This window comes from Pleurodeles waltl, chromosome 3_1, assembly GCF_031143425.1.
Source record: "Pleurodeles waltl isolate 20211129_DDA chromosome 3_1, aPleWal1.hap1.20221129, whole genome shotgun sequence".
NCBI lineage: Eukaryota > Metazoa > Chordata > Amphibia > Caudata > Salamandridae > Pleurodeles > Pleurodeles waltl.
In genome coordinates this window covers 1,774,964,610-1,774,991,471 of record NC_090440.1, presented here as the reverse complement: position 1 = coordinate 1,774,991,471, position 26,862 = coordinate 1,774,964,610, and the positions used below count along the sequence as shown (strand labels likewise).

The 26,862-nt window shown below is 41.3% G+C and overlaps 1 protein-coding gene across 2 annotated transcripts in view; it reads right to left on the bottom strand.

Moving 5' to 3' along the window:
• Positions 1-442: 442 nt before the first annotated feature.
• TFPI (tissue factor pathway inhibitor) overlaps positions 443-26,862 on the bottom strand; it is a 242,205-nt gene continuing 215,785 nt past the window's right edge. For both annotated transcript variants that reach the window (XM_069225779.1, XM_069225780.1), the window contains one exon: positions 443-1,700. In XM_069225779.1, coding sequence (XP_069081880.1) covers positions 1,621-1,700 — 80 coding nt within the window. In that variant the 3' untranslated portion in view covers positions 443-1,620. The remainder of the gene's footprint in view (positions 1,701-26,862) is intronic.

The window sequence follows — 26,862 nt, the reverse complement described above, 5'->3', positions numbered from 1 at the left end:
CACATTATTGAATTTTAGCAAATACCTCAATTAATCAGGAACCCCCAATCTATTTAGAGATGCCTCCTTTGTGTGTAGCACTTTTTGCTCACTGTTCTCTGTATCAAACTGTTCTCCTTATGGGCTGTGCACAGTCTGTCTGCACAAAAGTGGTGTAGAATTTCATTTGGTACCTAAGATGCAACTAGAGGAACGGGTGCTTAATATTGTCTGTCTAACCAGTAGCTTATCCTAGACATTGCACAGTATTCTAAAAAGTGCATTTGCTGGGTCCGTTTCACAGTATTCTAGGAAAATGAATTCCCTGGGTCACAACATGGAATCTATATCTCTATTTCACCATCAACTGACAATGATTTCACCTAGCTGAGTAGTTTAAAATACACTCATTTATTGGCCAGCAATACCATAGAAATTACACACTGCCATACACACAAAGAGACACAGTACACCAACCTTTATTAAAATGTAAGAAAAATTAGGGGTTATTCACAAGTGCTTAGAACTTAAAATATGTCTGCATTCTCTCATTCCAGGTTTCAGGGATCATTTCCAGTGCATTCAGGGATCATATCCAAATAGTTATATACAGGTATCTCAGTCCCACTTAATATACTGTGGCACCTACACGCAAGAATTTCTATTTGTGGTTTACAGACAGTTTTCACATCCTGGATATTATTTTATTACACATCACTAGCCACCTACACGCAAGAATTTCTATTTGTGGTTTACAGACAGTTTTCACATCCTGGATATTATTTTATTACACATCACTAGCCACCTACACGCAAGAATTTCTATTTGTGGTTTACAGACAGTTTTCACATCCTGGATATTATTTTATTACACATCATTAGCCACTTTCATCTCACAGGCCATTGGGGTAGGAGAGGATATCTTTATCAGGGGTACCATGGTGCTCTCAACGACAAAGGATTATAATAGCTTACAATTCCCAAACCTATGTCCACTTAATAGCCCACTTGTGATGAAAAAGCCTCAACGTTCTCTTTAGTTATTACTGAATCTGTAGTGTCAACATGGTTTCCACTGAGTTCCTACTGTAACTAGCTGCCAACCCTTTAATTTTATGACTTCTGTTCATGTTCATTCCCAATTGAGCCACATAGACTAATTCAAAGGAGAGAATGGCATGTTGAGTAGAGTCAGCTTTCTACGTGTTCCTTTAGATGTGTTTCCACTACCATCGTCTTTCCTTTTGAAAATCTTTAGTGTTGTTTCAGTTCAATGCTTTGTGGCACTGCTTTCTATTTAGATTTACAAGACAGCTTTTCAAATTATCTTTACATAATCTAGAGCTGAAGTTAAATTCTGTCTTTGAATTGCACAGTGCCCTTAGCACCAGGGAGGGTATGCGACAGAATATACAGTGTGATGGGATGAAAGACTTCAGCAAAACTGCTTTATTACAAGGTTCAAGTCATTCATTTATACAGTGTACTAAATACACTTTTCCCTGTAATAGGTTAGAAGCATAGGATTTCCAAATGAGACAAATTCTATTCAAGAATAAAGGATGTTCATTGAGCACGTTTTTGAAGGCTTTGAGAAATTATGTAGTTCCTCATATACAAAATATAGAAAGCTGGGACACACTTAAGCTGATTCAAGGACTATCGCTTCAGAAGATGGCTTCGAAGATTGCTTCTTCTTTTTCCTTCTGAGTTTCACTGAATCTAAATGAGAAACAAAAATAATATTATAACCATTTCGGATTAGTGATAAAAATAGTTAAAGTATTTAATTTTTCAAATACATCTGGCCAAAACTACTCCGCGTGTCACTTTCTCATTGAATCAATGCAATGTGTACTTGTCCAGGTTTAAGGAGATGTATTTTCCGGACACAAGCTACATTTCCATTATGCTTGACAGGAGAACTAGCATATTCAGGGGTAGAAATGAACACAATTTTTCAAGTTACACATTGAAAGACTACGGGGGACTGTCTGAGATTCAGTTGAGACTGGAAACACTTATCTATCCACCGATTTACATCTTTGTTCCATCAATGAATATCTGATTGTTTCTTGATGATTTGAGGATGGTTTTCAAATTATTATCTGATTAGTGAACAAACATTAAACAGTGAAATTATATCTGATCAAATGAGGATGGTTTGCTCTTTCCTTCAAAAGCATTTCAACCACTTAGATTTTTTTAAATTTGAACCAGTCAGGTCATTTCACAATTATTTGCTGAATAGTACAACAATGTTCTATAGAGATCTGCATGTAAACTATCTCACAGGCTAATCTTTTTGCAGGCTTTAATTTTTCTTCACTTCTAGATGTTTATTATTGAGAAAATAAGCAAAGGCAAACAGCTAGCTTTAAATCGATTAGTAACTCATGTTAGCATTCCCATTTGTAGCAATTTTAGTAACCCAGTCCCTCTTTTTAGGGTCGAGCCTGCGTAGCATGCGCAACGCTGTAGTAGTTGGAAAAGGGCTCGGAGCCCCGTCCATGTCACGTCAGTGTCTTTCATTGGTTCGTGGGAATGCCTTTTAAAATCTGCTTGCATTCATTAGTGGAAGGCATGCATACGTCATGCCTTTTCCGGTGGTTAGCCCTCCTCGGGCGCAGCAAACAAGTACTGAAAACTTACGAGGCTCGCTATTTTCTGTCCGGTTTGTGGACTACTTTTTCTCTTTTTTCGCAGCGCGATCTTGCTTGTTTAGCAGCGTGATCGCGCTCAGTTTTTTTACATTTAATGAGGCAAGAAAAGTCCAGTTGGGAGTTTCCAACTGCTAATAGCTCTAATTCGGAGAAATGCGAGACCCGTTACATTGCAAATGCTTGTTTATATTTCTGTAGTCCAGTCACTAGATACCAGATGTCTGCCACTCCCCATTGTGTTACACTTCCTTGTTTGTATTTATATGTTTTTCTTCCTTGTACTGCACGCACAATATTATGAGCACTTTAATGCATCATTCCATTCACACCCTGGTTCCTAGTAGCTATAGTTTGTTATTTATCAGTTCTCTTGCTTTATCTTTCTGTACTTAGGCCCTTTTATAACTGCTCTGGGACCCAGTTCTTCTGGTGAAATCCCGTGTATTTCAATTCACTCATTTCTTGTACAGCCACTGCTAGCTTTCAGGTCTTTGCTGTGCCCTGTTCTTTATCATGAATCATTAAATCAAGCAGAACATTTCCTATTCTATCTCTGAATGTTTACATTTCTATCTTCTCATAACTTTTTGTAAGTCCTTTAGTTAAGAAGATGGTAACTAGTTTCTCCAGGCTGGTACTCCAGTGTACTATTGCTATAGTCAGGAAACAGCAGTCACTGCCCATTTTCAGCTGGGCATGTACGGGTTGTTGTCTTGTTGTTGTCTTGTGAATACAGTTTCATTATTTGTGCTTCAAAGTTCAAAACATAGAAGTCTCTGCTTGATGCTCTTTTCCATGAGCCATCACAAGAGGTAACTTTGTCAAATAAGACAGAGTTTTCCATCAGATTGTGGGATAGTCTAAAATGTCAGTTATGTGTCTAATCCTTTACCATTTCCGTTCACTGCTTTGGTGACCACTTATTTTCTTACTGCCAACCGTCCTTTTTCTCCTGGGCTTTTCTCTTACCCATGTCAGTCCACTACATGTTATTACCCCCAGTTACAATATTCTAATACAGAGATTGGGTGTAGAAAACAATAGGAATAAAAGAAAATGGTAACAAACTGGATCACAAAAATAAGTAAAAGAATGTTTCAGAGTATTTTGCATTCATACAATAATACATGCATGCCTCTCTTAGGACAAAATGACAAGGGAAGGAGAAGGAGGCATACGAGGTTCAGGCAAAATTAAGGAACTACCTTTTTGCAATAAAACTGGCTCATCAATTAGGATAACATTCTTCATACCAGGAAAGCTGCCAGACTAGTAGAACAAGCTCTGGCAAAGTCAATAGCTCTCACCTGTAAGACCTATTGGCTTCGTTAATGGTTTTGGCCTTGTTGAACAGCATCCCAGCTGCTAAAAGCTAATGCTGCGATTAGTGCAACATTTTGTAGGCACGTGCATATGTTGAACACATATGCAAGTGCTTACAAAAGGCACAGTTTTTCTATTTGCTGATCCGAGATGGAAGAGTACATTTTTAAAAAGTAGAGAGAAAATGCTGTTGGGGGTTGCAGGAGCGGGCGGGGTTGAAGCAAAACAACAGGTGGGGAGAAGCAACAAGTGGGAGAGAACATGGACAATGGAGAGCAATGTGGAGTCTGTGGGGGCAGAAGCGCATGGTGAAAGAGCAAGGTGGAGTCTCGTAACTGATTTGTTTCTGTTGCAGTACTCGATACTTTAGGGGGATAGCATCTAGCACTAAAGTGATTCTGCATATTTGATTGTGCTGTAATACATTTCTCTTCAGAACTACTTCAGAGGCTTTCCTCCTTAGGTATTGTGTACTGCAACTGAAAAAAATCAAAACAGTTATGAGAGATGACATTCTGTTAATGACACAGTTGGCGAAGGAGGGTATATCGGAAGATGAAAACAGAATTAGAATAATCACCACATTTAACAAACAATCAGCAAGGGTGAGGCACATCTTTCAAAAGAAATGAGACATTCTAAGAAATAAGGTAGTAACTACTAATTGACCCAAATCCTAACATTAAGTAAAGAAAAACAAGAGCCTGAGGGACCTTAAGCACAACAACATGAGACATAGCTAGGGGAGGAACCACCTTGTATGAAGTGCAAGGCCTGAAAATACAGCAAACTGAAATTTGAATACAAAGAACGGCTCAGTCAAAAGCCTAGCCTAGAAAAGTAGAGAAGTACATAACTTGCAAAACAAATTACTATGTCTAATGTATTGTATGCCCCCTGTGGAAAAAGATATGTAGGAAGTAAGTTTAAGAAGGGATTTTAGAACATATCCGTGCCGTGAGGAGTAAAGATGCGAAATACCCAGTGGTAAAACATTTTCAAACGTTCCATCCGGGAGACAGTACCAAGTTATCTTTTTTCAATGTAGACAGAATAAAGAGACACTCTAGAGGAGAAAATAGATATCTGAACCTAGGTAAAGTAAAATTGTGTTAAATTATTAGTTTGGTAACTTGTGAACCTTTCAGGCTCAATAAAAATGAGGAAAAAGCAGAAAATGAAGTGTAAGATATATATGTAATTATTGTTATCTCTAGGAGAACCTGTGTTTTGCATCTTGAATGTTTTTAAACATTGCAGTACAGATCTTCAAAAAGTACTGATAAACAGAAGTCATTATTTGAATGAGAGTCAGATGTCATGGATTATAATTAATATGGAAAAGGGAATACAAAGTATTGTCTTAAACTTAATAGATGTACACTGAACAAATATGACTTTGTAGCCTACTAAGGTAAGATATTTTGACAAAGAATATAAATGTCCTAATGATTAAGGTTCTGCATGACACCATGTATGAAATATTTAATGGATTGTAGTTTGATCACTTCCACCATCTAGTGTTGGGCTCGGACGAGTACAAGTTGTTTTTCTTTGAAGGAAGCCTTTTAGTGATTCCACCTATTAGTGGAACTGTTAGATTGTTTTTTCCGGTATGTAGGGCGAGACTGAAATGGAGCCTAGAGAATACAATAAAGATGGCTATGAAAAGGAAAGAAAATAAGAATAAAATGAAAAGAACAGAACCTGAAACAACCTCAGGTGACCTGAGAGGTGGGTGCATGAGAATCTACAGCACTACATACCAATGACAGATGGTTAGAGGGTAATGAACATTTTCTGTTCATGACATGTGTAGCTGTCGATATCCATGCTGTGCATCAACTGTAAAGCAGTCCTCCTAAAAGTGGAGGGAGAGTAAGAAGCTTAGACAAGAGGAACCCTCAGCTTCCCAAATAAGATAATTAAACTCAACTAAAGAGGATCAGCCTAAATCTGTAAAAATTCATATACTCTGAAAGGGATCACATTGTGTAATCCTAACATACCTTCAGATTAATGCAGGGTCCACACACAGGTAAATTAGTGGGATCCTGACGTATCTTTAGATATAATACTGTAGGACCCTCACCAACAAGAACCACCTGCGGCATGCTTCAACATTGGATCCTCACCCACTACACCTAGTGTGAAGTGGATGGGTTCAACGCAGTTTGTAAGCGGAGCTCTTACTCTAAGAAGGAGCGATAAAAGTGTGGATTAAAATTGCCTTATGGATCCTAACTCGGTTTTAATATTAGGTTCCTTTTGCAAGATTAAAACAGTGAGATGAGATTGGGTGTAATGACCTGTGACATCAATAGGTCAGCTTGGCCAACTGTAGCTTGTTGTGTGGCTAAAACGTCCACAGAGTAATGTTTAGTGAAGGTACGTAATATAGTGGTAGAACAGATAGCTTCTTTGCAGATATCAACTAAAGCCATGGAAGCCCCTTTCTTGTAAGTGGAATGAGGTCTAGGAGGGTCAGGAAGGGTTCCCTTAGCTTTGGCATAACATCTTTGTATGCATTTGATGAACTAACATGCTACGCCTGAATAACCAATGTGCTGAGCTTGCTTTGGAAAGAGCACGTCCCTTGTGATGTTTGCAGTAGGACACAAATAGTTATTGGGTCTTACAAAAAGGTTTTCTTATATCAATACAGTACATGAGTGCTTTTTTAACATCAAGAGTAGCAGAGCGGGTTCTGCTACAGATTCTGGTTGTGGAAAGAAGATTGACACTCAATCATCTGGTTAGGGTGGAAACTGGAGACTACCTCAGGAAGGAATTTTGGATTGGTTCTGAGGACCACTCTATTTTGATATAACTGGAAAAAGGGCTCTTCTACATTAAGAGTGAGTATCTCACTGACTTGTCTAACGGAAGTGATGGCCAGAAGGAAGATCACCTTCCAAGACAGGAATTACTGTGAGCAAGTATGAAGGGGTTGGAAGGGGCAAACCATCAGCCAAGTGAGGACATTTAAGTTGCAAACCGGAACCGGGGATGCCTTTCAGTGTAATAACTCTTTTAAGGCCTTCCGTGAATGCTTTCATAAAAGGTATTCTGAATTAGGAAACCTGTTGTCTGTTCTGCAGGTACGCAGCTAAGGCAGGTAAAGCAGGTAAGTGTCCTCTGATCAAGGTATAGAAGGTAACAAATACTATTTTGTACTGGTGCTGTGGGGGGAGTGATGTGTTCTGGGAGGCAATAGTGTACAAATGTTTCCATTTCTCTGGGTTAAAGGCCCTGGTGGTGGGTCTGCACACCTCTTTAGGAATAGACATACACTCTTCTGGTAGGTTGAGGTAACCGAATTCTAAGACCTCAGGAGCCAGATCAGAAGGTTATCCTGAGGGGTGGAATGCCTGAGAGTGCTGTGGTTTTGTGTAAGACGTTCCAGCCTATTAGGGAGGTTCTTTTGTGGGACTATAGAGAGTTCTAGCAGCGTGGAATACCATGGCTGCCGTGCCCAAGTTGCTCCTACTAGAATGGGCATGAGGGATGTGGACGTGGTAGTCTGATGATGAAGCTTGGGCATTTTGTTTTCGGCGGTGGCGAATAGATCTGTTTGTGGAAACCCTCACCGCTAAAAGTACGGGAGAAGGACCTGGAAGTGAACTTCCCATTCATGTACTCATTGGCCACCCCCAAAACATGTTGTATGCAAGTAAATGCATTCTGTGATGTACTTCCGACAGCCAGATCCTTTGGGCTACACTGGATAGTTGTGTTGAATGTGTGCCTCCTTGTTTCTGTAGGTAGAACATGGCAGTTTGTAGAAGACAGGATAGCAAGTGAAGGTAAGAATTTATTCCAGACAGGCTACACTGTTGCATAGCAGCATGCAAGTGTCCTTCCACCAGCATACAGGTTTCCAGCTTTCAATAACTGTTCTTTCAAATCCAAACATTCTATGAATCCTTAAACATTCTTAAAATGCTCATCATTAAGAAACCAATGCAAAATAACCTTTCCTTCTTCCCAACCACCCCCCAAAAATGTATATATAAACGACCTATATATATCTTGTAATAATAATAGACCTAAACAAGGTGCAGGAAATAGAGGAGATCACTCACAAAATCTCTTCGGAGTGACAGTAATTCTTAAACTACTCCTTTTTCTCTTATCTCTAAGTAAGACAGACATACCATGTACCTTGGTGGGTAATTGTTTGTTAGGTTGGTCTGCTGCCAAGTCCCCTGAGCAACCGTCCTTAGAAATGTCTTTGACTTTGACTACTTTAGCAAGATTTCACCAATGTCTTCCTTGAACTTGACCAGCGTTCCCTAGAATCTTTTCCACTCTGACAGGTATCTAAACTTGTTTTTTCCTTTTTTCACATGTACAGGAGACTTTATGCGAACCATGTTTCCAATCTCTAAAGAAGCCAACTTGACACCTTTCTATTTATCGTACCATATTTTCTGTTTCTCTTGCGCCTTGGCCATATTTCCCTTTACTAAAGGCATCAAGTTAGTGACATCAGAAACACTTTTGAGCCATTTCACCATTCCTGCAGGTCTGAAACTGGTGTTAGCCTTTCTGCCTCTCAATAGTTGAAAAGGAGACACTTTTGTGGATGAGTGTGGTGTCGTCCTGTAGAATCATAACATGCTATTAACAGCTTTTGCGACGTCATGGTTTCCATTTCTATCCCATTTGATACATTCACCCGCCACGCACCTCATCCTCTCCACAAGTCCGTTGGTTTGTGGGCGGTATAGAGAACTCCTCACATCTCTGATGTAACAAGATTCCAGAGACATTTGTAATTCATAACTCACAAATTGAATTCCATTATTCGAGGCCAGAAACTTAGGGAACCCTTCTCTCCTAGAAGAAATTCTACAATGATTTTTTTGTGGTAGGCTCTTTGACCATCTTAATTTCAGGCCACTTTGATACATAGTCCATCAGTACTAAAATGAGTCTGCTACCACTAGGTAGGGATCATATGGCCCCATGATATAAATGCCCAACTCGGCGCACAATCCTGAGGGACACTCAAGAGGCATGAGGAGAGGTGTCACCAACTTTAGACTTTTATCAGCTGATCCACATAAACAAAGATTTCCAATTTCCTCATCTACTTCAACATCAATGCAGGGTCACCAAAATGTTGTTTGAATGCAACGCTTAGTGGGAAACATGCCTAAATGTCCCTCATGTGCTTTTTTGATGATGTCACTCCTGAGTGTGGTGTAATAATCTTGTCAGCACATTGTGGCATGCTATCTTCTTTAGAGATTTCACTCCCAACCTTACAATATGGTTGCAACAAAGGGTAGACATTTTTTTCTCTAGGCCACAACTTACTTACCATTTCAACACACTTGTTGTAAAATGTGGTCAACAGTCATGGCAACCATCCATTATCAGTGCACATCCTCATTTCCAGTATATACAAAACTGCTACCATACAGTCTTTACAATCTTCCTCAACATGATCTGAAAATTCAGTGCCATCTTCCTACTCCTTTTTTTTGTGGACAATGGGAAAGGAAGTCAGCCCTCCCATTCCTGCACACCAGAGACGCGATCTACATCAAAGGGTACTGTAATAGCTGAGTGTCCATCCTCAAAATCCTGGGAGTGCAACATTCGCTCACCCCTCTGCCAAGGATACTGACTAACGTCATGTGATCTATATGTAGCTTGAAACACTTTTCCCATACATACAGTCTAAACTTCTCAATGGCCCACCCACACGCCAATAATTCCCTTTCAATGACAGAATGCTGAAGTTTTCCTTCTCTTCAGACCCTGGACGCAAATGCCACAGTATTTTCACAACCATTAATTTCTTGTGTCAACATGGCTCCAAGCCCCACTTGACTGGCATCAACGTTAATACAACATGAATAATTTGGATCGAATGGCTTGAGAACTTTACTCTGATTCAACCTCCCCTTGATTTGTTCAAACGCTTTAATACACTCTTCGCAACAGACAAACTTGACTCCCTTCTTGAGTAAGTTGCTAATGGGTCATACCTTGGGGGCAAAATCTGGAATGAATCTGGAGTAATATTCACACAAACCCAGCAGGGACTCGACTCCAGTCTTGTCTGTGGGGGGTGGAGCATTAATCATGGCATCTGCCAAACCAGGTCTCGGTTTGAAGCCTTCCTCCAAAATCACGTGCTCTAGGAATTCAACCTCTAAACACTTTAACGTACACTTTTCTGTTTTCAAAACAATGCCATGTTTTTGGAAAATAAACCCTTTGAAAGATCTTTTCGTAAGAATCAACGTTATCAGCTAAAACCAGTACATCATCCTGAAATACTAGGACACCCTCCACCTCTTTTAATAGATTGTACATCACTCTTTGAAATACCAGGGCTTCAGAGGTTAAACCAAATGGCATCCGATGATATTAAAATGTTCCAGTGTGAGAAATTAACTCAGTCAAGTGACGTGACTCAGGAGGAAGTTCCACCTGATGGTAAGCACTGGCAAAATCAAGTTTCAAAAATATTCTAGCACCTCTTATACAAGCAAACAAATCATTAATCTTAGGCAACGGGTGCAAATCCACCCACATCTTATTATTCAATTATCTCAGATCCACACACGTGTAATTGTCTGCATCTCTCATGCGCCACCACCAGGGGAGACAACCACAACAATGGTTCAGTTGGTTCAATGATCCCTGTATCATACAGATTCTTAAGTTATTTTTCTAGATCTTCCCTCACATTAAAAGGGACACATCTGAGCTTATGTTTAGTTGGAACAGCACCTTCCTTAATTTTGATTTTATGTTTGAACACACACATTTTCCCCAAACGATCGGTGAACACGGAGGGAATCTTTTCCTTTCATTTTTTACTCTCGTCATCACAGTCAACTACCAAAATGTGTTTCTTAGCCCCACGTCTCAATATCATTCCAAAAAGTCCTTGGTGAAACCACCCCAGAATGTTGAGCCGTTTAACAGACACATATATTTTTACACTGATCTTTCTCCCTTTGAATTCCATCACCTCTTCTATATATCCTAACAGGTCAATCCTGCAACCTTCATATGAGACCGGAGAATGGTCAGGAGGCATCACGGGTCTCTGTACCCATGCCTCTGATCCTAGCACCTGAATCCACCAATAGTTTCAGAACCTTCAGGGATCACCCACTTTGGGTTCATTGTTAATGTTAATACATTCTTGACCACAAACTTCTTCATCATCAATAGCAGATACAATCTCAGTATCCGATTCATCTTCAGACTCCACAACATGCGCTTATTAAATATTTTCCTTCTTAGACAAACCTTGGTAAAAGGTCCAACTTTCTTGCAATAATTGCATGCAACATTGGCTGATGGACACTTTCCCCCTTTGGCTTGTGGCGTATCACCACAACAGAAACACACATTTTCATTGCTGAACCCCGGGTTCTCAACTTTACTAAGCTTAACTGTAATAGTAGTGGTATTAAGTCCTGATTTCTGACAGAATTGACCTGTACCAACCACATTAACAATCTCAGATGGTTTGTCAACCAGCTCTTTGAAGGAGACCTGAGAAATCTCAATACTTTTGGCTGCTTTGATGGTCTCTTCTAAAGTGGGATTTCCCATAGCCAATACCTTATGCTTAATTGTTTGTCTCTGACTTGACATACAAACTGGTCTCTGATCAATTGGTATGTAAAGTTTTCATATTGACAAAATGCTGCCAATCTGCGTAGGATTGATACATATCCATTCACATCTTCTCCCTCATTGTTTTTCCTCTTAAAGAATTTATGTCTTAAAACCGTAAGACTAGGTTGCTTGTCATATCTGGTTTTCAGCTTTAGAACTGCAATTTCATACTCGTCAGGGACCACATAATCACCCTGTTATTGATGTAAATCATGCAAATGTTGCTAAATAGATCTACCCTCAAACCCCAAAGACTGAAAGAGACATTTCTTTCTCTCTGTACAAAATCTCAGAGCTTCTGTAGCTCCTAGATATGTCACAAATGCATCAAACCAAATTTAACACTTAACAGGTGGTTCATTGGTTTATCCAAGAAGGAAGGAGAGGGAAAAACAGCCTGCATTGTGACACCTCAACAAAATATTATATGTAGAAGAACATGTAAAAACAATGTAGCAAAATTATTGACAAACTATATGAGATAAGACATGCAATCCACTAACGTCTACCAGCAAAATGAGTTCATTGAACAGTGTGTACATACAATTAGTATTAATAATGTTATTATTAATATATAGAGTGTGTAAAACTAAGTGAACTTGTTATCTGAGAATACAATGGTAATTATTAAATGGTGTACGCATCACTGTATGCACCCACTAACAAGTTTCAAAATTTGTCACAATGTGCACATCACTGTTTGTACCCAATGTTAAATTGCCAAATAGAGGGTATGCACATCACCTTAGACATGTAGCAAAACATATGTAAAGTTGATAAATTAATACCTCACCAAACCAGTTGGATCACACTGCAGTCTAATCCACACAAAAAGAATGGTGTAGGTGAGTAAACAACGTAGTATGGCTTCTCAAGCAGAAGGTGGATCGTAATGTGGTGTGCGAATCACTGTGATCCGCTACACAATATTTTAATTTGGTGTGCGAATCACCATGGTCCATAATGCAATATTTCACTTGTTGTACAATAAGTTACTAGTGTTGCTGGGAAACCACATGCTGCAGAACATCAAAATAAGAGACACAATGCTAAGGCCGCCAAACGTCATACATAAGCATGTCAATATGCTGAATACATCTTGATCCTGACAGAGGTCAGGTAAAGGGGAAAAAGGTCTGCCACACTTAGGGCATTGGACGAAATGACATATTCGCCCATTAAGATATCTTGATGGCCGTGGGGTGTCCGTGTGACTGTAATGGAGAATATCCATAGCAGTATGGAGAGATTAAAAATCAACAAAAAGGCACGGAAAGCAAGACCACTCCAGTAGACGAATGCTGTGGAGGAAAGACAAACAGAACAAATGACACAGCAGGGAGCATAGACGGGTGGCAGTGGCACATAGGAGCACACAAATGGGGTCCGGGAGTTTAGCTAACTCATCGCCAAATATCCTGTAATAAAGACTCTGGAACAGATAGCAAGTAAAGGTAAGAATTTATTCAGGGCAGGCTACATGGTTGTGTAGGAGCACGAAAGGTGTCCTTACACCAGCATCCAGGTTTCCAGGTTTCAGTAACCGTTCTTTCAAATCACAAAATTCTATGAATCCTTGAACATTCTTAAAATGTACATGACTAAGAAAACAATGCAAAAGAATGTTCTGCAGATACAACACAGTTGTGTTGTCTGTATGTATCAAGATTGTCTTGTTCTGAATGATGGGTAGAAAAGCGCAGAGAGCAACCTGGATTGCCAGCAGCTCCAGGTGACTGATGTGAAGAACTTGCTGAGTAGGGGACCAATAACCCTGAAACGTAAGATGTCTGAGATGCGGAACTGGGTCGAGGAAAAGCCACCCCTATAACAAACTGTTTTCCACCACTACAGAGAGCAATGTGTGCGGCCCCAAACCAGCACTAGATCCTTCAGATGACCTTCTGCTTGAGACCACTGGGCTGCTAAGCACTCCTGTAAGGGACGTATGTGGAGCCTGGAATGAGGGACTATCACTATGCAGGAAGCCATCATGTCTAATAGGCCCATCACAGTTCTGACTGAAAAAAGGCCGCAAGTTCTGGAAGGCTTGTACTCTAGCTGGGCTGAGGTAAGCTTTTTCCACCTGCGCATCCAAAACTGCACCTAGGAAAGACTGTACTTGAAGTGGTTAGGAGTGGGTTTGGTCAGGCTGATGGTGAAATCAGACTGTACAGGGTGTGAATTGTGGTCTGAGTGTGCTTTATACAGATTTGCTGTGTGGTGCTCTTGATCGGCTAGTTAACTTTGTAAGGGAACATGTGGATGCCGCTCCTCCTGAGATGAGTGGCCACCGCTTCAAGGCATTTCGTGAAGACTCTTGGTGCAGTGGTAACCTGAAGGGGGCACATTAAAATGACAACAATGTCCACGCAATAAAAACCTCAGCTATCTCTGATGTGCTGGGTGGATGAGTGTGTGAAAATAGGCATCCTTCAGATCCAAGGTAGTCCTGAACTTACCCTCCTGCAAGAGTGGTATAACGTCCTGTGGAGTCACCATATGAAAAAGCTCGTATTTGTTGAGGGAGCTAAAATCGAGGATGGGCTTGAGGGAGCTGTCTTTGTTTGGGATAAGAAAGTAAAGAGAGTATACAACATTTCCGTGGTCATGGTGTAGAACAGGCTCTATGACTCTCTTGTCCAGGAGGGCTTGTACTTCCTTGTGAAGGGGGGCGCAGATGTTCTTTGGACAATCTGTGTTGACAAGGGGGAATGTTTGGTGGTGTTTGCATGAGCTTTAGACAATATCCCTCCTGTATATTTAGAACCCAACAGTCTGTGGTAGTTTCTGCCCAGCTGGGCAGAAATCCCTGTACTCTTTCCTATGACAGGTGTTGTGTGATCGGAGGGAAGCTGTAAGATGTCACTGTTTTGATCGGACGGTCCCTCTAGAAGCGGCATTTTTACCTCAACCTCTTCCGTTATTGCCCTGATACCCACCTCTATAGTAACCTTGCAAGGGGGACTACTGTGTTGGCTTTGTGATGGTGGAAGAGGTTTCATGAGTGGGGGTCTTGGATGCACCATGAAACTGTGCACCGAAAGGAACCTTTGGGAGTCTGTTTGTAGGGCACCCACAGCCTTAGCTGTCTAGGCGTCTTGTGTCCTTTTTGATTTTCTCAAGCATCTCATCTAACAGAGGGCCACAGAGATGCTGACCATCAAAAATGACAGTGGGCAGGTGCTGCTGCACTTCTGGCTTAAAGCCTGAGACATGTAGCCAGGCATGACGTAAAGGTAGAATGCTAGAATTAATGCTACAAGCATCTGTATCTGCGGCATCCAGAGCGCAGTGAGTGTTAGTATTAGAGATGATCTTCCCTACTGCCACTAACTGCTGCCCCTTTCTTACGGTACTGGTCCAGGATATGCTCCACCAGGTCTGGCATTTGGTCCCAGTGTGCATGGTCGTACGGAGAGAGCAAACCAACTGAGTTTGCAATTCGCCAATGGGACTTGTAGGTCAATGATGTGGTGACTGACTCTAGAGGTAAATAGGAGATACAGGTGGAGGTGATGAGGTAGGAGGAGTCAGGGAAGGAGGTGTAAGGGCAGAAGGCAGTTGAGAGGTTGTCCTGTTATGTTTCTTTTGCTTTTTGGGGTCTGGAAGTTCCGGTGGGTTGATGTGAGGTGCAGAGCCCTTTGGTACGTGTTGAGGCTTTGCCATAATCCGACCTGTTCCTGGTTGGATATGAATGCACTGTTATCGAGCATCCAAGCATTCCTGCAGCCATTTGAGAATTGTTTGATCAAATTCATCTGAAGTAGCAGAAGATACCATAGTGGAAGGTGGTTTTGATGGGCATGCAGAGGTTCGCGAACTGGAGGGTGCTGAGCTTGATCTTGGTTTCGAGTCGATGGGTCTCAAAGCCATACTCAGCCTCAGTTCCGACTGTCTTGAGGCAGAATGCACTGACTCTGAAGACTTCAGTTCCAGCCTTTTCGAGTCCGAAGGTAGCTGAGGATGTGCATTTGTGTCCAGAGCTGAAGCTGAAGTTGAGGCTCGAGGCTTGGAGCTGGTCTTTGGTGCTGAAGGTATCTTGGGCAATGGGTCCATCTCAGAATGCCAGTGTTCACCATGGCTGGATGGCAGTGGTGCACCAGAGGCCTCAAAAGCTGGGAATTATAGGCGTGTGCCTCTGAGCAGTGGGTTATATGAGTGTCTGTACTCACTGCGACCTTCTGAGGAAGCTGGGCTAGCAGTGACTTTTCTGACTGGACATCTACCTCAAGACTGACAGTTCCAAGTAAAAAGGCCGCTTGAAATACTATACCTCTTTGACATCCGACTCTTCTTTGTCTCCGAAAATGTCCAAAACTTCTCCTGTCTTTGTGTCATGGCAGCAGAGGCTATCCGAGGTGTGTGTCAGTTATGAAGAGTTGTCTTATTTAAGATTCAAGACAAGCTGAACAGGAATCCTCATGGTGGTCAGGAGACAAACAGAGGTTGCAGGCTTCGTGCAAATCAGATCTCAGATATTTGGCCAGACAACCAAGACAGAATCGGAATGGAGTCCTTTTCATCATTGGAACATTCTTGAATGGAATGGTTAAGAGCCGATAATGTTCGTTCGACATGGGTATGTGACTTTAAAAAAATCTGCGAGAAATACTGCATTGTTTCTAGATATCGATAAGACAATGGATCTGAGGGCCTGGCAAGAACACCACGAAGCATCAAACTGGAGACGTGGACATCACATTTGAACCTGACATAGGAGAAAAAACTATCTAACAAAGGAGCTAATGCTCATGTGCAATACCACTAATAGGTGGAGTCACTAAACCTTGTGGTCCGAAAAGACTTCCTTAGAAGAAAAACAAGTTGTACATCTCCAAGTCCATCACCGAGTCCTACAACTACAGCTACACATGTCACAAACGCACAAACATATATATAATATACATATATTTATTCTCCACCGAAAAAACACAAAATGTAAAGTGACAGGTATTTCAAAAACCTTGGAAATTCACTGAAAAAACAAAGCAACAAAGCTTCAAGGGTCTTTATAGTTGGTGAAAATGTCAGTCAAAACCACTTAAATTCACCAGTTATAATTATCTCACGTAACCATAACTTGGACTCTAAAGTTAAGGACAACTCATGCCCTAACGTAACTATAACTCACATGCCACCATGCACAATTTTGTCTTCAATAATTTAATAGCAAATGCTGCAATGATATTATTGCATGGTCAACAATGCAAATATTTACAAGAAAAATGCCATCCCGAAGCAATAATAAACATGCATTGAGAGAAGAGGCAGATGTGACCTTGTGCGGCTGCTTACTTCAGCCTTCATTGTCAGGTGTCTACAACATGCAGTATTTTATATAGGGTTTCCAAAATCCAATTCATGTGGGGGTTATTAAGAAGAACATGGGCATTTGAAAAAACAACACATGGTCTCCCTTACATGATGGGTCCAAAGCCAACTAGGAAAGATATATTTTTCTATTCTGCTTTTCTTGCACATGGGCAATGTTGTGTGCATTGCAATGTTAGCATTTCGAAAACAAAACAATATGTATTTACATGATTATCGCATTATATATGAAAGGGTGACGTATTATTAACTTACCAAGTAACAGAGTTATCCAACTTATGACAGGGTGTACACTCCAAGTACATTCCAAGAGATCAATGGACTGCTTGCTCACAGAACATAAACAGAAAGGCATCCCAATGGAAAACTAAATTAAACTATTAATCATTGCAAAGTTTTGGTAGAGGAAATGAAGAAATAAAAACTTGTGCTCAAGTTCTTTCTTTCATTTTAGAGGCACAACTTTCATAACCAGCTTTAAGACCTTTAAAAACCGAAGTAGAAATGGAAAACATTTGGACAATTTATACATTTACAGTTTGTTCAGGCCAGTGGACAAACAGCAAATGGGCCAGGGATCGTTTGCTGGCATGCTATAAAGATAACACCATGCTCTCGTCATGGGGCTAAATGACCTACAAATCATAGCAGTTGTAAAAACAAAATGACAGCCTCTGTCATCCCAGTGGAAGGCATGCTGTGAAAGCTAGCAACGCACACCCAGAAAAGTGACTTTAAAAAATAAAACACTTTCATCCATTAAAATGTGCCTAAAAAATCAACACAAAAACCAAAACTTCTGAAGCTTCTGAAAAAACTGACTGCAGAATCTACAAACGCCTTAGAGAACCCAAGAATAATAAGCAGTTTGAAATAAGGCCCCGATTTAAAATTGCAAAAGACACAAATGGAGAGAAATAAAGGGCGGGGAGAAGTATGCAAGGAACGACAGCTGTAAAACATGCTATCTAATGGAGTGCTTCACAAAAAAAGTAAAAAAGAGTTCCCAAAATGTGAGTAGTCATGGAAAAATAGACGGAACCAATCAGGGAGATGGTAAAGAGGCAATGCTCCAAGCTGGGAAGCCTTAACAAATAAAGATAGCGTAAAGAAAGCAGGCAAATGTGAGTGACAAAAGGCAAAGCATGTCCCCAGTATGACTTTGCAACCAAACAGCTGCATTGCCTGATAGGCTTCATCCTAAAAATGGCACCTTGAATTAGGTATGTACTGAGGAATAGGAGCAGGACTCAACATCCATGCATTTGAGGAAACTGTGGATAATTAGAGGACGAAGTGGGCTGGATCGGAAGGGTATGACATGCCCTAACAATTTTATGAAAAAACGTTCCCCTACTTTTTGTAAAAGACAACTATCTCGGGATGGTTAATTCTGATAGTTTAAATGCTTCAGCTGAAGCATCATTCGGGGAGCCTCCTGTGCTGTGAAACCAAAGGCAGGCAGACAGCTAAACAATACACATGCCTTCTGCCAGGGGGCCTGCTGCTTGAAAGAAATGCATATGTGTGCAACTGGTTAATCTGCAAATATAAGGGATGCTTGAGAGTCGGTACTGGCTTTAACTGGTGGAATCACTTGAAGCTTTGTGATGACAAAGATTTACTCTCTTTAAGTGGTAGTGCAAGGGTGCTACCATCTGGGCTGTGAAGTGCTTGCTTTTAAGGGACAGCTATATAAACAAAAACTGTGTACAGTCTGCGTGTTACCAAAATCTGTATTTTGGAAGCACCATTTTATCTTAGACATTTTTGTGCATTTTGCAGCAGTTTATCTTAAATTGTGTGTAATGCAATTTTAAAATAATGTCTCACATATTCACCATGCTTTCTACCACAGGATGGGACCTTGTAGCACTAAAATTGCACAAGTCACTATTCTACACTGCACCCACCAAAATTAAATGATGTGCCTCTCTGGTTACACCCAGACATCTGCAGTGTATTATCTAATACAATTTTCACACTGAACTATAGTCCATTTACCATTTATTAACTTATTTTTTTTTTAATTAATTTCTCAATTAAGCTATTTTATATGTAGCTACCCAAGGGTGAAGGACCAAAAAAAATACAGAATATTTTAGGCTTGCACCGCCAGTACATCACTTTTTTTGATGCACAGGTGGCGCATGCTGCAGGCCCATATATACAAAGCCACGCAAAGCCACTTTGGAAATCCTTGTGGGTATGGAGGAAGTCAATGCAGTGCAATTTGCAGAGATGCCTTACTTTGCGTCAAAGAGCGTTCCATGGATTTTGCTGCATTCCCAGATTTAAAGGGTTTCGTAAAACTGGGAATGCGTCAAAAGCCTACGCCACCCAGGGGTGGTGTAGCAAGAAGAAACAGAATATCTTTATTTCTCCCCGTTTTTTCCTCTTTCTATCAGTGCTGCATTTTGCAGCATACATTTTGCAGCACACATAGAAACAGCAAAATGCTTCTCATGATTGCTTTTGTGCAGGAAGGTGTCACTTCCTGCACAAAAACAATCATCCTGGCAACGCAGACTCCCTTGCACCGTAGTGCAAGGGTTCCTGCATTGGTGCATGGCAGCAATCTTTTTGCCAGTGCAGGGGAAAAGGACAGGAATGTGCTGTATCTTGTAGATAAGGCGTATACCTGCCCTTTTGTTTTGACGCAGGGCAGTGCAGCAAGAAGGCTTGTGGAGCTGTCCTGCACAATAAAAGTTGTAAATGAGAACCACCTATGTTTTTTAAGCACAACTTTGATCCCGCCCTCACACTCACTGACCCTGCCCGAATTGTATGCAGCATCACAGCTCCTATACTTTGTTTAATGCACTTTGACTGCTGTGGATAACCAAATGATGCCAGCAGAGGAAGAATATTTGGAATCGACAATGAAGAAAATCAGAGACAAGGAGGCTACATGAAACTGGGGTAAAAGGGTTTTAAAAAAAGGTGAGATTGGAAAAGATAAGTTGGATACCCATGTTTGCTCAAAAGCAAACAAACAAATCCGAATGATGTTAAAGATTAAGGATTTTGCCCCGAGGTTCATGGAGAAACAGGGATAATAAGGGGACCATATTTAACAAGCATTTGCAATGCAATGTGTCTCACGTTTGCTGGAGTTAGAGCTATTAGCGTTGTAAATTACTAACTGGACTTTTCTTGCCACATAAATTGAAAATGAAAAGTAAAACAGCTGACATAAGTGAGCCAAATCAAAGTACCACGAACGTGAGTGCGAAGGAAAGACACAAAAGGAAAAAGAAGTTCACTCTCAGTCAAACGTATCAGCAAAAGTGCAATTATCCATATAACAGGGTCAATGGCCAAGGCGGTAACAAAACTGCCCCAAGGAAGGACAAACCTAAACCATTTACTAATGGTAACAAAGGAGTTTTGAAAGGAAAGCCCATAAATGAGTGATAGTGATGGGCGTGCAGTGGGCGTTGTTAAAAGCCCGCAGAGATTACAACACGTCAGAGCTCTTGCGCGCATAACCTAAAAAACGCAAAGATGCAGAAAAAGTTAAATGTAAAAAAGAAATTACAAAACGGATTCTGGTGTTTGAGGAGGTCTGTGCACAGAAGGGTGGCCGCCTTGAACTGATGTTTATTATAAAAAATGTATTTCAATATGGTTGTGAATTTGTGCACATGCATACTGATGAACCTGTGGCCATTTTAGAACTTTCGCTTTTATATACTGTTCGAAAATGGCAGACAGCACTTGGCAACGGTAAATTAAATAAATTAAATTTGGGAGGGACACCATGCAAACTGAATGCAGGAAGCCGCCCATGGGCAATGTGCAGCTGCTAAACCCATGCTACAATAGTCAGAGTGAATAAACACAAAATATAGAAAGTGGGTGTGGAAAGGGGGGGGAAGAGAGCAATATAATGGCTGGAAAGCAATAGAAGCTGGGGTGGTCAGCAAGTATCCTTGTAGTAGTGTTCAGCTGCTGTTCCCTCACAAAAGCACTGTGAAAAATATAATTAAAGACAGACAAAAGGGAGCATCAGGAGGGAAGAGAATCAATACAAGAGGTGGGAGGAGTTTATAAGAAGCAGGAAAATGGTAAAATAGATGAGTAAGAAGAAATCCATGTTTTCCCATGGAGTGCTAAATGAAAAAGGAAAAGGTGCATTCCTAATTTCAAAAGTGGAAGGGTGCAAATCCTTCAATCAAAAAAATGGCACAGCGGTAATGCTTCATGGGAGGTACAAATACAAGAATAGGAAGGAAAGCCATTGTATTGAGAGCAGGGAATTGATAAGGACAATAAAACCATCCACTCACGAGCAAGTGCCTGACCCAAAGCCCACAATACGTGTTGTATTGTTCACGGCAAATCTTTAACAGACATCTAAAGCTGCCTAGAGGCTAGGCTTAAAAATGATTGCCTATTATGCCCTATTGGTTAAATAATTTAAGGTGTGATGGTTATATGCACTGATATGGAGTAGTCCCTAATGGATTGTAATGTATGCACTCCGAAGGAACTGGAATGGTTCACCAAACAGATAATAGCAGGAGGTGAGAGAAAGTACTTTTCTGTGAGAGACAAAGCCCACACTATGTTTATTTTGAAGAATTGGTTAAAATAGGTCTTGCAAACAGCTTTACTGTCAAACCAGACATAAAAACCTAAGGTTGTGTTAACTATTAAAAAATACGTAAACATGTTTTAATGGTACATTTAATTTAAAATGATGTAGAATAACTTTTATTGAATAAATAAATAAATATATAAACACAACGTCCTGATATATTTTTTTCCCTAATACACCACAGACTCCAAACCGTATCCTGTTGCGCCCTCTCCAATACGGAAGTGGCTTCTGCTGGGTGTGGGAGGGCGAGTCTCTCTCAATCTACCTCATGTTCAGAAACCCACTGCTAGAAAGAGAGAGTGGAATGATGTATAATCATTGGACTGCTATGTAGTTCCGTGGCCAGCTTGGCCTTGACATCCCCTCCATTCCACCAGTGGTGACCATAACCCTTCTTTTTTTAAAAGAATTCCCACCACCATGTCCATTCTTGATGTTCTAAAAAGAGCATTAAGCCAATCATTATGCATGGGGGTGGGGCTGAGATCCATTTATGGCACATTTCCCTTCTAGCCAGAAATATCAAATAAAATAGCATATTCCTCATATCCCCGCTCCTCACTTCACCTTCACCTAGTAGGCCAAAAATTATCAAGGGAAGACTAATCGGGATCTCCTGTTTTAAAATACTCGAAATGGTTTTACACACTTCTTCCCAAAACCAATATACTGTTGGAGTTTCCATGAACATGTACATATCAGATGCTCTCTGCAGGCCACACTTTGCACATTTGACTTCCCCCTTTGTCATTTTTGAAAGTCTATAAGGGGAGACTGAGGCTCTGTGTAAAGTAAAGAGATGATTTCGCCTCAACTGGGCCAGCTTTACTACCCTAAACAAGGTGTGCATAGATGCTCGCCATTTGTCTTCTAACTGCTTAAAAGGCATACTTTCTCCCCAGAGAACACCTGGTAGCTTAAAATCTCTGTTAGATGTGTCTAAGATTTCCCAATACCAGATTGATATTTCCTTAGAGAGCGGGGCTCCGAGCAGCTTATCTCCCAACTGGTTCGGTGAACCTAAATTTGCCATGATCCCCTGTGCCCCGCCTTTCAACTGATTATACTTCAGTCTGGAGAGGTTTCCCCCCAGTTAACTCTGTTAGCTCTCCCCAGGGCAGGAGGGATCCATCCCCGAAGAGATTCCCTCAATGTACTATACCTGCTCTCTTGAGGGGAACCACCAGAACATCCCCTAAGCACTCCGGGGTACCTGGGGAGTCCCAAATAGGGGCCCACTGGCAGTCGTAGTCAATCTTCACTGTTTGCCTGAGTTTTTACCACATCTTTGCCGCGTCCGACAATACTTTCAGTTTCACCTTTTTAAAGTATTTGGGGTCACCAGATTTATATAAAAAGAAGTTGGTTTCTCCTTTCACAGTCCGTACCATAATCCTAAACACATCATCAATCGCTGAAGAATTTGGGGAGATGAAAAGCATTCTAGCATTTCTCAATTGAAATGCCCATGCATAATATTGCAGGTCCAGGAGGGCAAGGCCTCCTTTTTCTCTTCTTCTGCGTAGCTTCTTCCATGAAATCCTCAGACCTTTCTGAGCCCAAATAATAAAGTTTATGGCTTGGTGTAGTTTATAAATATCTCTTATCCATTTACAGAGGGATGGAATTGTATTTAAAGTTCAACTTAGGCAAGATCACCATTTTAATTAAATTGACTGTTCCAATGATTGTAAGAGGCAGATGTGTCCATCCTCGCATCAACTTGCTACACTCCTTCAAGGCTTTCTTCAAGTTAACCACTAGAATCTGCTCAATTTCCTGCTCCATCAATAAGCTTAAGTATCTCATTGGACTCTTTGTCTGCCCATGCTCCTTTTTCTGATTCCATACATTTTCTCAGTTTTCCCTGCGTTAATATAACCCAAAACCTTTCCAAAATCCTCTGCCATATCCAGAAGCACTGGGACAGCCCTAGACAAGTCAGAGGTATATACCAGAATGTCATCAGCATACAAGGCCACTTTTGTCTCCCATCCCCTATGATAGAAGGGTGGAATCGAGAGACTCTGTCTAATCTTCGTAGCGAAGGGTTCTATATATAGATCAAACAACAAGGGAGACAGGGACAGCCCTGTCTAGTACCTCTAGTGATCTTAAACGGCGTGGTCAACTTCCCATTCACCACTACCCTAGCCAAGGGAGCATGATAAATTAGGCAGATGATTTTGCAAAACCTCATATCTAAATTATATTTCTTAAGAATCGTGTTTAGATTGCTCCAATTAACCCTATCGAAGGCCTTTTCTGTTTTCACCCCCATGCTCCCCACCCTGTGCCCACCCATTCACCTCCTTCGAACCTCCCTCTTTCCCCCAAACCTGGAGAACCCTCCCCATCACTTGCAGGCTGATGTTGGCCCAATTTTAGAGCGCTCATAGGACCCCCCCAGCCTATATATCTACAATGGTAGCCCTTCACTTATCAAAACTTCCATTTTTCATGGCCTCCAACAGGTTATCCGCTGCAGTTTGGTCTCTGATATTATACATCTTATTATTATGCATCACTCGAAGATGAGCCAGGAATTTGAGTTGCACCACTGCTCCTAGCTTCCTGAATTCCTCCAAATGCTCCCCAACTACCACTGCCTATTCAGCGTTGCCCTAGACAAATCTGACCTAATCTCAAGGAAAATTATTCTCCTCTCAGAGATTTCAATTTTAATGCCTTTGTCAGTATTTTCTCATTTAGAAGATATGTCTGAAAGTTTAGCAAAATCTTACGTGTTTTTTTATTATCAGGATTCCTCCTAAAAGGGTCTCTATCGATTCTCTGGATGTCACCTGCGATTTCTTCCTTATTCTCTTCCAACAAAACTGCTTTCTAAATAAGAGAGGCTACATACATTTTAGGACCCTCTCCCTCCGCTCCCTCTGGCCCTGATAATTTTGTTTATGTACTGGCAAAGTGCTTGCACTCGTGAAGAGAACTATATCAACAAATGTTTGTCAAATGTTGACAGCTGGAAAACACAAGCTCACAAGTCATATCATGATGTTTCCATGCATTTTAAAGCAACAATTGCTTAAGTTCTGTGGCTTCTGTGCATGGTTACCCTTTTGAACAAATCTCACTCACTTGAGGGTACAGAAAATAAACAGAGAAACTGGTCTACGAAAGATACTCAGATAATGGGGAGATTCACATACTTTGAGATATGCACTGTAACGTAGAACAATGGGAACTCAATATTGCATTTCACACATACAGTACACGTTTCAATCGCAAGCGAACATGGTTATGTAATTTAATAAAAGGCCATTATCGAAAAACTATTTCCCCTCCATATCAGATACATCTAAATCTCTAAACAACTGTGATATTATGTTGGTAATATTCATAACCTTCACCCTTGGTGTGGCAGATGCCAGACACAGTGATCGTGGAGGTCGTCCTGTAAAAGACGTCAGCTCTGTGGGAAAGCGTGCTGCCAGTCCATGCCAGAGGACACTGTACGGCTACTTGGATGCTCGGTTGGAAAAAGAGGAATTTCCCAAGATGAGCGGGGTGAGTGGCAGATGCTGAGAGGCCTTCCACCACTGGAGGGCAGCTGGAGGTGTGCAGTTAGAGCTGAAATTGAGCTGTGGTAAGGTGGTAAAGCGATCTATCATTCTCAGTGCCTGGAGCTCTGAGGCTTGAGTCTGAGCTCACATCTCAGACGGTCTGGTGGCCGGCACAATTAGGAAGGCACAAAGGACGAGTACTGCGTGGGAGTAGGAGGGTAGTATTGAGGGGGGATGAATTCTCAGCGGCGTTAGTTGCCATAAGTTTGGGTGACTACCAGTTGCATGGAGGCAGCCGGGCCAGGTCTCGATGCGGCTTGGGCTACTTGGTCCCCCCATCCCTACTTTCTTCCCCTACTCCCTCTACTCATCTCATTCACCACGTTGGTTAAGTTCTGTCCTCTCTTCCGCATTTCAGCTCAGACACATACGGACACACGGTGAGATATTTTAATTTAAGTTGAAACTTTCTATATTTTACTTTAAATGCCTGAAACCTCTGATAAGATGCCTCCCAAAAGTAAAGCATAAACCCCCTGGTAAATTAAAAAAGTAAAAACATGGTGAGGTGTTAGTCAATACACCTGAAATTAAAGACTCGCTTGGCCCCGAGATCGTCTTGCCTTCATGTCAGGATGAGGCTAGGCATGATAGATTAGAACATTTACCTGCACTTGGAAATGTGCAATGTTCAGCAAAAATCCTGGCAGTTTCTATTAAGGACTTTGTGGGAAAGCACTTCAGGACCATAACGGCGCATGGTTTCAAAAAGGTGGGACATGTGGTTTCCCCCCTTGAAGATCCACTGGAGATACTAGATATCCAGGAAAATGAGAGGGTTGGCTGTTATTTCTAATCTGGCAGGCATGTCACCTCAGGGTGGGGACCAATGGACTATGGCTCTTCTGTAGTAAATATTGACTCTTTAATGACTGGTCCTTCGCCGATGTTGGATGTTCTCCTTCTAATGCAGAAACATTGCATGGACTGTTTGAGGCATCTCTCTCTACAAATGAGTCCCTGAGAGCAGAGGCCTTTATACTTAAAGAGATTTTCTGTGATTTAAAGTTAATTAACCCTTGCATGCCTACACTTGTAAGGCTGGTAGCTTCCCAAGCTCTGCAGCTTGGTGAGTAGGCACCCCACCAGGGGGATCAGGGAAGCACCACCGAGTACATATCTAGAAGACCAATGCTGGTGAGAAGGTGGTGTCATGGGTGGGCTGGGAACTGGTGCTTGTGACATTGTAATGGTAGGAAAGGTATGAGTATGGGTAAAAACCTAAGAAACACTACCTAGAAGCCTAGGTTAGTGGGAGGTTTAGATAACCATCCCAACCCAAAAACAACTAAGGGAAAAATAGGACAGTAAGCCACGGGGAGAAGGGCTTGATGAAAAGAGCCAGGGGAATTGTAAAGGAGGCCCCTGTCAAATTGAAATCAGGTCCCTGGACCTTAAGTAGAGGCATTAGTAACCCATGGAAAAAAGAAGGGAATTAAGGATCCCACAGGAACAGGGAAAGCTGTTCAGGGATCTGGAAGAAATGCCTCCCCACTTATAGGAAGGAGCCTTAAGGTAATGATGTGTCAAGACATTACAACATCTAGACAATTCGCTCAAGACCTGGACCAAGTACAGACACAGGTTCTCTGTAGGCATCCCAGAGCAAAATATCTGTATTTGGATGTGACATAAGTGAAAGGGGAAAAAAACAAGTAAATGGAAGCCGTTGAATACGTCAAGCTTGGAAAAGGTATTCTCAGCCTGTAAGGCACTGG